At 41.5% G+C, this 15,380-nt stretch overlaps 1 protein-coding gene across 1 annotated transcript in view; it reads right to left on the reverse strand.

Moving 5' to 3' along the window:
• The window catches only part of MTHFD1L (methylenetetrahydrofolate dehydrogenase (NADP+ dependent) 1 like), a 310,972-nt gene that overhangs the window by 243,359 nt on the left and 52,233 nt on the right, over window positions 1–15,380 (reverse strand). Inside the window, exon 11 of the mRNA XM_077283047.1 lies at window positions 12,406–12,579. Coding sequence (XP_077139162.1) covers window positions 12,406–12,579 — 174 coding nt within the window. The remainder of the gene's footprint in view (window positions 1–12,405; window positions 12,580–15,380) is intronic.

Here is a 15,380-nt window from a genome sequence, read left to right on the forward strand (position 1 = left end):
GGTTATAACTCTGGAACGCTTCAACGGATCCCGGTGATTCTGACACCGGTGATTCTGACACTGTTTTCTCGTGACATATTGTACTTCATGATAGTGGTAAAATTTATTTGATATTACCTGCGTTTATTTGTGAAAAAAAGGGAAATTTTCCAACTTTGAATTTTTATGCAATTAAATCACAGTGATATGTCACACAAAATACTTAATAAGTAACATTTCCCACATGTCTACTTTACATCAGCACAATTTTGGAACCAAAATTTTTTTTGTTAGGGAGTTATAAGGGTTAAAATGTGACCAGCAATTTCTCATTTTCACAACACCATTTTTTTTTTTTAGGGACCACATCTCATTTGAAGTCATTTTGAGGGGTCTATATGATAGAAAATACCCAAGTGTGACACCATTCTAAAAACTGCACCCCTCAAGGTCCTCAAAACCACATTCAAGAAGTTTATTAACCCTTTAGGTGTTTCACAGGAATTTTTGGAAGGTTTAAATAAAAATGAGCATTTAACTTTTTTTTCCACACAAAATTTACTTCAGCTCCAATTTGTTTTATTTTACCAAGGGTAACAGGAGAAAATGGACCCCAAAAGATGTTGTACAATTTGTCCTGAGTACGCCAATACCCCATATGTGGGGGTAAACCACTGTTTGGGCGCATGACAGAGCTCGGAAGCGAAGGAGCGCCATTTTACTTTTCAATGCAAAATTGACTGGAATTGAGATGGGACGCCATGTTGCGTTTGGAGAGCCCTTGATATGCCTAAACATTCAAACCCCCCACAAGTGACACCATTTTGGAAAGTAGACCCCCTAAAGAGCTTATCTAGAGGTGTGGTGAGCACTTTGACTCACCAAGTGCTTCACAGAAGTTTATAATGCAGAACCGTAAAAATAAAAAATCATATTTTTTCACAAAAATGATCTTTTCACCCCCAATTTTTTATTTTCCCAAGGGTAAGAGAAGAAATTGGACCCCAAAAGTTGTTGTACAATTTGTCCTGAGTACGCTGATACCCCATATGTGGGGGTAAACCACTGTTTGGGCGCATGGGAGAGCTCGGAAGGGAAGGAGCGCCGTTTGACTTTTCACTGCAAAATTGACAGGAATTGAGATGGGACGCCATGTTGCGTTTGGAGAGCCACTGATGTGCCTAAACATTGAAACCCCCCCACAAGTGACACCATTTTGGAAAGTAGATCCCCTAAGGAGCTTATCTAGAGGTGTAGTGAGCACTTTGACCCACTAACTGCTTCACAGAAGTTTATAATGCAGAGCCGTAAAAATAAAACAAACATTTTTTTCCCACAAAAATTATTTTTTAGCCCCCAGTTTTGTATTTTCCCGAGGGTAACAGGAGAAATTGGACCCCAAAAGTTGTTGTCCAATTTGTCCTGAGTACGCCGATACCCCATATGTGGGTGGGAACCACTGTTTGGGCGCATGGGAGGGCTCGGAAGGGATGGAGCGCCATTTTGAATGCAGACTTAGATGGAATGGTCTGCAGGCGTCACATTGAGTTTGCAGAGCCCTAATGTACCTAAACAGTAAAAAAAAAACACAAGTGACACCATTTTGGAAAGTAGACCCCCTAAGCAACTCATCTAGATGTGTTGTGAGAGTTTTGAACCCTCAAGTGTTTCACTACAGTTTATAACGCATAGCCGTGAAAATAAAAAATAAAAAAATTCCCCCCAAAATTATTTTTTAGCCCCCAGTTTTGTATTTTTCCCAAGGGTAACAGGAGAAATTGGACCCCAAAAGTTGTTCTCCAATGTGTTCCGAGTACGCTGATACCCCATATATTGGGGTAAACCCCTGTTTGGGTGCACGGGAGAGCTCGGAAGGGAAGGAGCACTGTTTTACTTTTTCAACGCAGATTTGGCTGAAATTGAGATCGGACGCCATGTCGCATTTGGAGAGCCCCTGATGTGCCTAAACAGTGGAAACCCCCCAATTATAACTGAAACCCTAATCCAAACACACCCCTAACCCTAATCCCAACGGTAACCCTAACCACACCTCTAACCCAGACACACCCCTAACCCTAATCCCAACCCTATTCCCAACCGTAGATGTAATCCAAACCCTAACTTTAGCCCCAACCCTAACCCTAACTTTAGCCCCAACCCTAACTGTAGCCTTAACCCTAACCCTAGCCCTAACCCTAGCCCCAACCCTAGCCCCAACCCTAGCCCCAACCCTAGCCCCAACCCTAGCCCCAACCCTAACCCTAGCCCCAACCCTAGCCCCAACCCTATCCCTAGCCCCAACCCTATCCCTAGCCCCAACCCTAGCCCTAACCCCAACCCCAACCCTAGCCCTAACCCTAGCCCCAACCATAACCCTAACCCTAACCCTAGCCCTAATGGTAAAATGGAAATAAATAAATTTTATTTTTCCCTAACTAAGGGGGTGATGAAGGGGGGTTTGATTTACTTTTATAGCGGGTTTTTTAGCTGATTTTTATGATTGGCAGCCGTCACACACTGAAAGAAGCTTTTATTGCAAAAAATATTTTTTGCGTTACCACATTTTGAGAGCTATAATTTTTCCATATTTGAGTCCACAGAGTCATGTGGGGTCTTGTTTCTTGCGGAACGAGTTGACGTTTTTATTGGTAACATGCTCGGGCACGGGAGATTTTTTGATCGCTTTTTATTCCGATTTTTGTGAGGCAGAATGACCAAAAACCAGCTATTCATGAATTTCTTTTGGGGGAGGCGTTTATACCGTTCCGCGTTTGGTAAAATTGATAAAGCAGTTTTATTCTTCGGGTCAGTACGATTACAGCGATACCTCATTTCAATCATTTTTTTTATGTTTTGGCGCTTTTATACGATAAAAACTATTTTATAGAAAAAATAATTATTTTGGCATCGCTTTATTCTGAGGACTATAACTTCTTTATTTTTTCGCTGATGATGCTGTATGGCGGCTCGTTTTTTGCAGGACAAGATGACGTTTGCAGCGGTACCATGGTTATTTATATCCGTCTTTTTGATCGCGTGTTATTCTACTTTTTGTTTGGCGGTATGAGAATAAAGCGTTGTTTTTTGCCTCTTTTTTTTTTTTTTTTTTTTTTTTTTACGGTGTTCACTGAAGGGGTTTACTAGTGATATAGTTTTATAGGTGGGGTCGTTACGGACGCGGCGATACTAAATATGTGTACTTTTACTGTTTGATTTTTTTTATTTAGATAAAGGAATGTATTTATGGGAATATTTTTTTTTCTCTTTATTTAGGAATTTTTTTTTATTATTTTTTTTTTTTTTTACACATGTGGGAATTTTTTTTTTTACTTTTTTACTTTGTCCCAGGGGGGGACATTACAGATCGTTGATCTGACAGTGTGCACAGCACTCTGTCAGATCACCGATCTCAATTACAGCCGTACAGGCTTACAAGCACCTGCACGGCACGGAAGTAATCCCTGCAGGACCCGGATGCAGCCCCACGGCCATTTTGGATCCGAGGCCTGCAGGGATAGGAGGTAGGAGACCCTCGCCCTCCAGGGGTCTCAGGGAAGCCCGCAGGGAGCCCACTCCCTGCGCGATGCTTCCCTGTACCGCCGGCACATCGCGATCATGTTTGATCGCGGTGTGCCGGGGGTTAATGTGCCGGGGGCGGTCCGTGACCGCTCCTGGCACATAGTGCCGGATGTCAGCTGCGATAGGCAGCTGACACCCGGCCGCGATCGGCCGCGCTCCCCCTGTGAGCGCGGCCGATCGTGCTGGACGTACTATTCCGTCCTTGGGAATTAGGGCCCACCCCACATGGACGGAATAGTACATCCAATGGCAGAAAGGGGTTAAGGGATGTGTTGTTATATTGAAAACATGTCAACACTGGAGATGGGAACCCGAACAGGACGTTCGATGACGTCACCTCCAGTCACTGGGGCTGCTCTCGCAGCAGTTCAGTCACCAGTGGTTCTCAGCCTGGACGGTCGCATCTTGGCACTGTCCAGGTTGAAAACGTTTTTTCCCCCAGACATGGATTACAGCGTGGGACAGAACGACAGAAAGATATGGTATTCTATTGTTGTTTTACTATTTTTGGTTTACTACAGGAGAACGGGGGCTTCAGTGGAATTTGGCGAGGTCATATGGTTTAATTGAGGTTATTAAAGAGTCTGCGTCATTTTTCAACTAAAGGACTTTTTTCTTGGTGTCTGTTTTCATACAATGTGACTATGGGGTTAGTAATGGGGGTGTCTTATAGACGCCTCTCCATTACTAACCTCGGGGCTTGATGTTACCAGACAATACAAAGGTGACATCAACCCCCCCAACTATCACCCCACTTGCCACCGCTACAGGGCAAGTGGGAAGAGTCGGGCAAAGCGCCAGAATTGACGCATCTAATAGATGTGCCTTTTCTGGGCAGCTGAGGGCTGCTTTTTTTATGCTGGGGGGGACAATATCCATGGCCTCTTACCAGCCTGAGAATACCCTGCTTTAGCAAGGTTGGTTGTCAAAAATGGTGGGGACCTCACACTGTTTTTTTAATTATTTATTATATTATTATTATTATTATTGCGCCATTTATTACATGGCGCTTTACATGTAAGGAAGGGTATACATAATATTTTATTTAATAATAATATTTTATTTAAATAATTTAAAAATATGGCGTGGGGACCCCTCTATTTGTGATAACTAGCCTTGCTGAAGCTGACAGCTGAGGGTTGCAGCCCCCAGCTGTGAGTTTTGCCTGGCTGGTTAACAAAAATACAGGGGAACCCACGACGTCTTTTTTTTTTAATTATTATTATTTATTTACAGTGCAGGAGCGGCTGATGAATACGGCTCCTTCTCTCTGTTATTAGCGGAAGCGGATGTCGGATGATGGGAGCAGTTGTCCCATCAGCTGACACCAGTGAGCGGAGGTAAACTTTATAAGTCCGATCACAGCTGAGCGATCACACTGTAGTCTGACAGCGTGGGAACTGCGGCTCTCTGACCGGCGGGGAGGATTTCACCACTGATCAGAAGCCGTGTTTGCCGCGCTGTCATTCACATGAAAGCGCAGCAAACACTGGATGTTCGGGCTCCCCATTCAAGTGAATGGGGTCCAGGTACTGTTCTGGTACCCGCACTTTTTGTAACTGTTCGGCCAAACCCGCTGAACCCGAACATCCAGGTGTCCGCCCATCTCTAGTCAACACCGCTACTGATGTCAATGAGGCGGCTGTAAACAGGACCTGCTCAGGCCACACATGTCTTGCATTTAAGCACAAGAGAAAAATCAGCAATTCTGGCAAGAGATCCAGAAGCTACACAATTAGGAGAGGACTTTTCCTGTGACCATACAAACAAGCCTGCTTTTTTAAATAAACGGTCAAAGACTTTGGCAGTTCTGTCTTCAGCTACACTTCAGATGCCCTGGAATATCTTGATTTATACCAGGACCTGAATATCACTTTTTAAAGCATGACAATCCTATGTACTTCAAAAGCTATATAAACAGGACTATAGATTAAAAAAAAAAAAAAAAAATAGAATTTATAAAGCTATACAATTATGCATAAAGATGTGATTTGTAAAAGCTAAACAAAAGAAAAAAAAAAAAAAAGATTAATTATATGAACTATTTCCACACTGCCCATACTCTAAGGCTGTGTGCACACGATGCAGAATTGGTGCAGAATTTTCTGTGCAAAATCTGCATCTTCTGGCAGAATCCGCAGCTGCGTTTTTGATGCGTTTTTTGCACGTTTTTTGCGAGGTTTTGATGCGTTTTTTGTGCGGATTTTCTGCAGTTTTTACCACTGCGGATTTCTATTAATGGAGGGGTGCAGAAACGCTGCAGAAACGCACAAAAGAAGTGACATGCACTTCTTTTAAATCTGTAGCGTTTCTGCGCGGATTTTTCTGCACCATGTGCACAGCTTTTTTTTTTTCACATTGATTTACATTGTACTGTAAATCACAGTGCGGATCTGCAGCAGAAAAAAACGCTGCAGATCTGCACTAAATCTGCATCGTGTGCACATAGCCTAAAGGTCTAGGCAGTCCACATGTTCTGTAACATCACTGCATCATAGAGCAGCTACACAAGATCATGCAGCTGCAGGAATTGGAAAGCCAGCTGTCAGACACAGCCAGACTCCACCAGAGAGCCATTGTATACAAGCATGAACTTATGGTTGTAAAAACCTCAATATTGTTTTAGCTCACACCTCTACCATAGGAATAACTTACATAGATAAATAGAGAAGGCAGAGAGGGTTTTATACCAGCGATGAACAAACATTGTTTATACAATATAGGAAGGAAAGATATCTCTTCAATCTCAGGACCGAAAAGTCATGCGATTGTTGGGAGAAGATTGCACAGGAGCTGCTAAGTCCTAGGAGACCCAATTACCTGTTCTACTGTCCGGAAGCTGAAATTCTCCTGTAACTCGGGGAAAATACACCAGCCCCAGTTACAAGGAAAATCAGATTAAATAAGGAAAAAAATAATGCCCTCAATGGCATGTTATGAGCTTATGGGGGCACAATATGTGAAATAAATAAAAAAATAAAAAAATCAGTAATTAAAGAAGTGGTGAGGCCAATCCAAATCACTGTTACTGGCCCCCTCCACATAAAAAAATATAAATCCAATCTGAAAAAATTATTTTATTATAATTTTAAAATTATTATTATGGACACGGGAACATTTTAAAAATGCTAGTGTTTGCTTGTATTGCATTGTCTCCAATATTAAAAAACAAACAAAACAAAAAACAACAACATGAAAACATCAAATTTAGGACTCTCGTATAAATAAAAAAAAAAAAATGCAAAGATTATTCGGATATCTAAAATAGAAACATTTTCACAGCTCGGTAAGGCTGTGTGCACGTGAAGAGTTTTTGACAATTCTATTATAGAAATCTCATAACCACTTTTTGGTTATGCGGTTTTAGTGCATTTCCACGGCGGAAACACATGAAAAATGCATGTAATCCGCACATGACTGTACCGATAAAGTATGCATTACATGTACTGTATCAAACACCAGGAAGTATCAAAAACAAAGCAGCTCTGTTTAAAACATGACATACCAACAAGAGACGAAAAAAACAGCATCAAAAAAGCAAAAAAATATATATATATGTACGTACGGTACAATGCGTTTTATTGAGGTGGAGAAAACCAGTGCGTTTTGTAGCACAAACTCTCCTTTCGAGAGGTCTTTTGTGTTTTTTTTATTCATTTTAAGAAGTTTTAAAATTTTTGTTTGTTGACGCGGTTTTTTTTTTATGCCTTTTGATTGGACAATGCACATTTTGGAGCAGTTTATATCAGGAGACGCTTCAAAGTAGCGACATGCGCTTATTCCCACCAGGCATTTCTTGAAAAACCAGAAACATCACTATTCTAGTGATTTTTGAGACGCCTTTTAGAGTGGACCCACTTGAAAAGACTCAAAAACACATCTTTGGGCTTGGCCATGTGCCCACATAGATTTTATAGCAGAAACTCGAGCTGAAAGGCTATGAGCACACATTGAGTATTTGACTGCAGAAATTTCTGCAACGTTTCAGCATCTAAGAATTTGTTGGCAGCAAAAACGCAACAGAAAAAAACGCACATTTTTGGTGCATTTATGTACAGCATTGAAGTTTTTTTGAAGCCAAATAAAGTTATTTAAAAAAAAGAAGAGAAAAAAAGCTTTGTGATGTAATTTCCTGGGAGAGTTGAGTAGGGGTTGGTGTCAGCAGCAGTCGCTGACACATAGTCCTAGGTTTAGTAATGAAGAGGTGTCAGCCAGACACCCTCATTACTAAACCTGTAAGTAAACTGCTAAATAAAACACCCACACCAATAAAACACCTTATTTGAAATAAAACAAACACATTCTTTAATCATTTAAATTAACCCAATATACTCACCCCAGGGCTGACAGTAATCCAAGGGTTAAAGTGATGTCACCAGCCTATGTAGGAACGTTCACATAATAAACCTACGTAGGCTGTAACAAAAAAAAAAAAAAATTACAGAGTCTGCCTATAAATTCTAACCAGCAAAGGCTAAACAGACAGCTGATATTAATAGCCTAGGAAAGGGCCATGGGTATTGTTCCCCCCAGACTAAAAACATAAGCTCTCAGGCGTCCCAGAAATGGCACATCAATAAGATGCGCCAAATTTGGTGCTTAGCCTCGTTCTTCCCAGTTGCCCTGATGTGGAGGCAAGTGGGGTGACAGATGGGGGGCTTCTGGGCTTCAGGTCAAATGCCAATACAAGGCTGACCTGGAGTTAGTAATGGAGAGACACTCCCATTACTAACCCCATATTCAAATTGTAAATAAAAAACACCCATAATAAAGTCCTTTATTTTAAATAAATGACCATGCTATTTTACACATTTAAAAATAAAAAAACACATTATACTCATCTTATCACCTAGTCTCCGATGCCCTTGCCCATAAAAAAACCCTCACCTGTAAGAAGTGAAGAGATAATCCATAATGTCCTACGACGATCCTGATGACAGAGCAGTCAATCATGTGACTGCTCTCAAGAACAGCAGGCTAACAACGACACAGGAGGTAATCGCTTCTGTGTCAGTGTGTAGCGCTGAGTTGCAGTGAGAAAGTTCAGCGCAATTAACCTACAGCACCGCTGCTGCGTCAGAACTTTCTCACAAAGCAGTGGTGCCGTAAATGAGATCACCAGAGCTCATCTGCTGATGAACTCCGGTGAACTATCTCACCGCAACTCAGCACTACACACTGAAGGAGCGCTCCCATCAGTGTGTCGTCGGCTGCCGTGTAGAGCAGTCGCATCAGCTGATGTGACTGCTCTACAAGTGATACAAATTGTCGTGGGACAGTATGAATTACGGTGGATAGGTGAGGGATATGGTGGTTTATTTTTTTTTTCCAGGTGACATGGGCATCATGGATTAGGCGTTAAGTTGAGTATATGGTTTTTTTTTTTGTTTGTTTTTTTAAAGGAGACAAGGGCTTCAGTGATTAGGTGTAAGGTGATTATATACGGTGCTTTTTATTCCAATATTTATTTCTTTATTCTTACTGAGCGCAAGTGATGGCTCATGACTACGCCCATCAGCGGCGCCTGCTCTCACTGCTAAGCTTTTTGACGCGGGTCACAGCTGCGGGGGTCACACTGACATCTAGCGTGACCCCACAGCACTCTGGACGGTGGTATCTATTTTACGGCAGATCAGAGCCGCCGGTGATTTTACCGCTGTCACACAGATGAAAGCATGGGAAACACCATAGGAAGTCTGTAAAAACTTAAACAAAAACTCAGCAAGTCCGCAAACATTTTTATACCTGCGCGTTTGCTGTGTGTTTCACTGATTCAATTAAAGTTCATGGGTGAAAAACGAGGCAAAAACGCACAAAGATTTGACATACTGCAGCTTTAAAAGCCGCACAAATCCGGAAAGGAAAAATACGATCATGTGCACAGCACTTCAGGATTCTTATGGACTTTGCTGGCATAAGGATTCTCTAGCGTTTTTGGGCCAATTCAGAGTGGGAAAAACGCTGCAAAAATGCACCGTGTGCACACAGCCACACTCTCCAAATCAACCTCAATAGCTCAAAAAGCCGTTAAAAAGTTCATGCTCCCAAAAGTAAGTAAAAAGACTGAGCGCACACATATGCTCAGGCTGGGTTTACACAGATAAGATTTCTGCCAATAACAAACTCCAAACATCATAAGTCAATCGGCGCTCACTTAAAGCCCTTAATACACGGGCTGATACAAACTGTAAAGCGACTGAACAATCATTAACATAATTTGGTCCGCACACAGTTCGCATAGTGTTGGGGCTCAGTCCCTGCTTTCAAGTAGAATTCTGCTGCTGAAAACGATGACTTCAGTGTCCAAATAAATTATCTAATCAACTGGCGAACAAGCATTTTCCTCTCATTCGGATGCGGAATGTTGGTATCACACCAATGATCGAGAACATGCATTCTCATGACATAAATATTGTCCAGTGTTAAAGGGCTTTTTGGAATATATGAAGGTGTAAATGGTCTTTACTACAGATGTAGTGAAATGGGCCATATCCTGAAAGGGTTAAACTAGAACTAAACTGACATGTCACTTTACTAGATGAGAACTTTGGGAATACTTTTACATATTCAAGCGATTCAAAGATTTTTTTGAAGACACATTGTACTTTACGTTAGTTGTAAAGAATATCCAATACATTGTATTTATTCACAAATAAAAAATATCCAAAATTTACAGAAAGATTTTGGAAAACTTACATGAGAAGACTTGAAGTCTTAAACTTTTTAATTTTTTTTTACCGTAAAACAGATTATTTACTTTTTAGATGACTATATATAGTGTGCTATGACTGGCTACTCTAGGTCAGCATCACTTTTAATGTGTCCAGCTATTTTTTTGGGGTCAAACATACGAAGCTCCGCACCAAATTTTCATATTTACAAGAAATTCTACAGAAACAAATAAATAAATTATATAATTATATATATATATATATATATATATATATATATATATATATATATATATATATATATATATATATATATATGTATATATATATATACACACACACATATACATATATATATATATATATACACACACATACATACATACATACATACATACATACATACATATATATATACACACTCACCGGCCACTTTATTAGGCACACCTGTCCAACTTCTTGTTAACACTTAATTTCTAATCAGCCAATCACATGGCGGCAACTCAGTGCATTTAGGCATGTAGACATGGTCAAGACAATCTCCTGCAGTTCAAACCGAGCATCAGTATGGGGAAGAAAGGTGATTTGAGTGCCTTTGAACGTGGCATGGTTGTTGGTGCCAGAAGGGCTGGTCTGAGTATTTCAGAAACTGCTGATCTACTGGGATTTTCACGCACAACCATCTCTAGGGTTTACAGAGAATGGTCCAAAAAAGAAAAAAAATCCAGTGAGCGGCAGTTCTGTGGGCGGAAATGCCTTGTTGATGCCAGAGGTCAGAGGAGAATGGGCAGACTGGTTCGAGCTGATAGAAAGGCAACAGTGACTCAAATCGCCACCCGTTACAACCAAGGTAGGCCTAAGAGCATCTCTGAACGCACAGTGCGTCAAACTTTGAGGCAGATGGGCTACAGCAGCAGAAGACCACACCGGGTACCACTCCTTTCAGCTAAGAACAGGAAACTGAGGCTACAATTTGTACAAGCTCATCGAAATTGGACAGTAGAAGATTGGAAAAACGTTGCTTGGTCTGATGAGTCTCGATTTCTGCTGCGACATTCGGATGGTAGGGTCAGAATTTGGCGTAAACAACATGAAAGCATGGATCCATCCTGCCTTGTATGGAGCATCTTTGGGATGTGCAGCCGACAAATCTGCGGCAACTGTGTGATGCCATCATGTCAATATGGACCAAAATCTCTGAGGAATGCTTCCAGCACCTTGTTGAATCTATGCCACGAAGAATTGAGGCAGTTCTGAAGGCAAAAGGGGGTCCAACCCGTTACTAGCATGGTGCACCTAATAAAGTGGCCGGTGAGTGTATATACACATATACATATATATACATATATATATATATATATATATATATATATATATATATATATATATATATATATATATATATATATATATATATATATATATATGTATATATATATATATATATGTATATATATATATATATATATATATATATATATATATATACACATACCGTATTTTCCGGCGTATAAGACGACTTTTTAACCCCTAAAAATTGTCCCAAAAGTCAGGTACGGCGTGTGCAGGGAGTGATCCTGGATGTTCCCAGGGTCTGAAGGAGAGGAGACTCTCCTTCAGGCCCTGGGATCCATATTCATGTAAAAAATAAAGAATAAAAATAAAAAATATGGATATACTCACCCTCGGACGGCCCCTGGCTGTCACCGCTGCAAGCGTCTGCCTCCGTTCCTAAGAATGCAGTGTAGGACTGTACACCTAGTAACGTAGTACACCCATGTGCTTCACGCCAATATTCAGCGGATTAGATTGTGCTGTTGAGAGGGCCTGATATGCTCACATAGATGTCAGACCGGAGGCCATTGTTGGGCCACTTCCATGCGTGGGGACAATGAAAACACAGAGGTCAATCACCTAGAAGATGTGGAAGCTATTGGGGATGTGGGAGAGGTGTTTGAACAATTAGGATCAGTGCTAGCACAGACTACGGCCATCACAGCAGTATAATAGCTGCATATGGCAGTTCTGGCCATCATATAGAGTTATGTGTAAATTAACCTGTGAATACATACATTACTATAGGTAATCCTACATCACCCAGTTGCTACAGGATTACTAGGGAAGATCCTTAGCCAACTATCTAATGCATTGACACATTGTGAAAAAAAATTCTTACCCAGCAACTAAGACATATTTTCCATTTGGCTGCTCTTTTAACCTCTCCAGAAGAGACAGACGTACTTTGGCTTTCGTACGGCCATACATTTCGATTTCATCTGTAAGCAATCCAATCTCCTTGGCAAGCACATCAACAGATTTTGGATGCTGTCCACGGGAAATCTCAATATCACTGGAAACATTAACAGATAAGCCATCTTCAGCCATTACAAGACACATATGTTTTATTAATACAGTTACACTTGATAAGACATGCACATTACAAATATATTACAAAGCAGTGTCTGCAGTATCTATGTGCAGTGTGGTGTCCATCCCTCCTCCCACCATACTCACTAACATCCCATGTCTGTCACAATACAAGCCTGCCATCATGTACGAGGGAAAAGGAAGAGAGTGAGGATGAGGGGCACACCACGTTCCTTTGTTTTCTATTAAAGGGAACCCGTCACCCCCAAAATCGAAGATGAGCTAAGCCCACCGGCATCAAGGGCTTATCTACAGCATTCGGTAATGGTGTAGATAAGCCCCCGATGTAACCTGTAAAATGAGAAAAAGTGGTTAGATTATAGTCACACGGGCGGTCCGGTCCAGTCCAGGGCCTCCCATCTTCATGCGATGACGTCCTCTTCTTGTCTTCCTGCCGCGGCTCCGGCGCAGGCGTACTTTGTCTGTCCTGTTGAGGGCAGAGCAAAGTACTGCAGTGTGCAGGGAAAGGTCAGAGAGGCCCGGCGCCTGAGCACTGCAGTACTTTGCTCTGCCCTCAACAGGACAGACAAAGTACGCCTGCGCCGGAGCCGCAGCGTGAATACAAGAAGAGGACGTCATCCTATGAAGAAAGGAGGCCCCGGACCGGACCGCGACGCCCATCAGACCGGACCGCAGCGGGACCCCCCGGGGTGAGTATAATATAACCTCTTTCTCTCATCTTTCAGGATACATCGGGGGCTTATCTACAGCATTGCAGAATGCTGTAGTTAAGCCCCTGATGCCGGTGGGCTTAGCTCATCTTCCATTTTGGGGGTGACAGGTTCCCTTTAATGGGGATAATAGCCAAACCATACTCTACATACCTAGAATTTTAAAGCACTATCCCTTAAAGGAGTAGTAAAAAAAAAAAAAAAGGAATAAAATGGACCTAGTCAGCTATTTAAAAGAGAAGCCTGGACTAGACATATGACTGAAACGGGCTTCTGCAGAAAAACAGCTACCGCGACATGTCTCAACTGACTAAGCACAAAAGATTTAACTCCAGCCTCAGACGTCTGTGTGCTTACGATACAACTCCTCTGTTATTTGAGCGAAATCTTAGGAGCTGTGTTTCTTCGGACTGCAATCCATCCTGACATGTGAATTGGACGGGCTGCAGTTTGAATAATGTGATGGGGGCCATTTTATTGTATTCTTGGAGAACCCCTTTAACAATGGCATCGTATTTGTAGCAACAAAGGAGATCTTAACAGCTGAAGTAGTAGCAAATTGACCATACATATTAGAAACAAGGTATCCAAACCTGTTAATATCAGCAGCTAATGAATGTGGTGGCTCGCCCCGACTCACCTGATGAAATGTGTCAGCGGGAAAAAGGAGCGGGCATGTAGGATTTCAGCATGCTTGACCCTGTGTCCTGACAGATGTATTTTTGTCAACAGTTTAAGGAAAATAATATAAAAAAGAAAAAGCTGCTGCTGCTGGTTAAGCAAAACTGTATGGTCAGCTGTAACTTAGGCACACGGTACATGTGTTTTACTTTAAGGCTGGAGCCACAATTTGAATATAGCAGCGCAATACAAGTGTGTGATGACCCGAGGGTATTGCAACAAGCAAATTTCAAAAGTACCTTTCGGATGATAATTTGACCTCATTCACTTGTATTATGCTGCAATGCAGCAGTGACACCTACCAAACTTTGGATGCACAACAAATGTTGCAGCCAAAGACACCAGGTAGCCCGAGCATAAAGGTAATGTACTAAGATTGAAAGTTATCCACAACAAAACATGTTTTTCTTCTACACATAATGTAAAAGTCCTGAATGTGAAACATTACCACAGATTAATCATCAAGGTTTTTATCACCAGGACAGATGAAGGCAGAGTGTGTAACTTACAGCCTAGGATGGCTAAGGCTAGGTTTAGCGTCTGTGCACAGCGTATCATCTGCATATTCTGCAGCGTTTATCCGCATCATCTTACGCATCATGCCAAAAAAAACGCTGCGTGTGCATGCGTTTTTGCATGTGTTTGTGTTGTTTATGCGCATGTGTTCGATATTTCCAGGAGGGCGTGTCTCAATCGGTTCCTGGACATGCGCAGTCCAAGTACACAAGCGCATCGATCGCATGTCCTTGCGAATCAATGCGTTCCCATAGACAGTAATGCGTTGTTTTGATGCACTCATCCGCATGCGCATGATTGCACAATATTTGACGCATCAAAAAATGCAACATGTTGCGTTCGCCGTAACCCGCCACACACACCGCGAAATGAAGCATGAGTATGCATCCGCATGCAAATGCATATCCCTGCGTACACCATGTTAAAAATATATATGCATGAAGTATGCGGATCATACACTGCGCACAGATACGCTAATGTGAAACCTGCCTAAGAATGGGGCCGAACACAGATTGCCCCAAGGTGCTTGAGATCTGCTTGACAATAATAAAAGACGCTCCGAACTGGCTGAGGCATAATTAGGGTCATTCTGATTGGACTGTTGCATATCCGCAGTGGGAGAGATCACAGCAATTATGCATGTGCTTTTTTTTTTTCCCATCAGCTTTTGTTATTTCATTGTTTGAGTATTTTTTTTTTTTTTAACTCTTTATTGAAGGATTCCACAAAATAAGATAACAAACATATGATATCATAGCATAACGTCAAAATAATCCATATATCAACATTCACATTGACATAGGTATGACAAAATACCTTCAATAATAAAGTGTACAAATAAAACATAACCTTCAGT

This window comes from Ranitomeya variabilis, chromosome 2 (assembly GCF_051348905.1).
Source record: "Ranitomeya variabilis isolate aRanVar5 chromosome 2, aRanVar5.hap1, whole genome shotgun sequence".
NCBI classification, from domain to species: Eukaryota; Metazoa; Chordata; class Amphibia; order Anura; family Dendrobatidae; genus Ranitomeya; species Ranitomeya variabilis.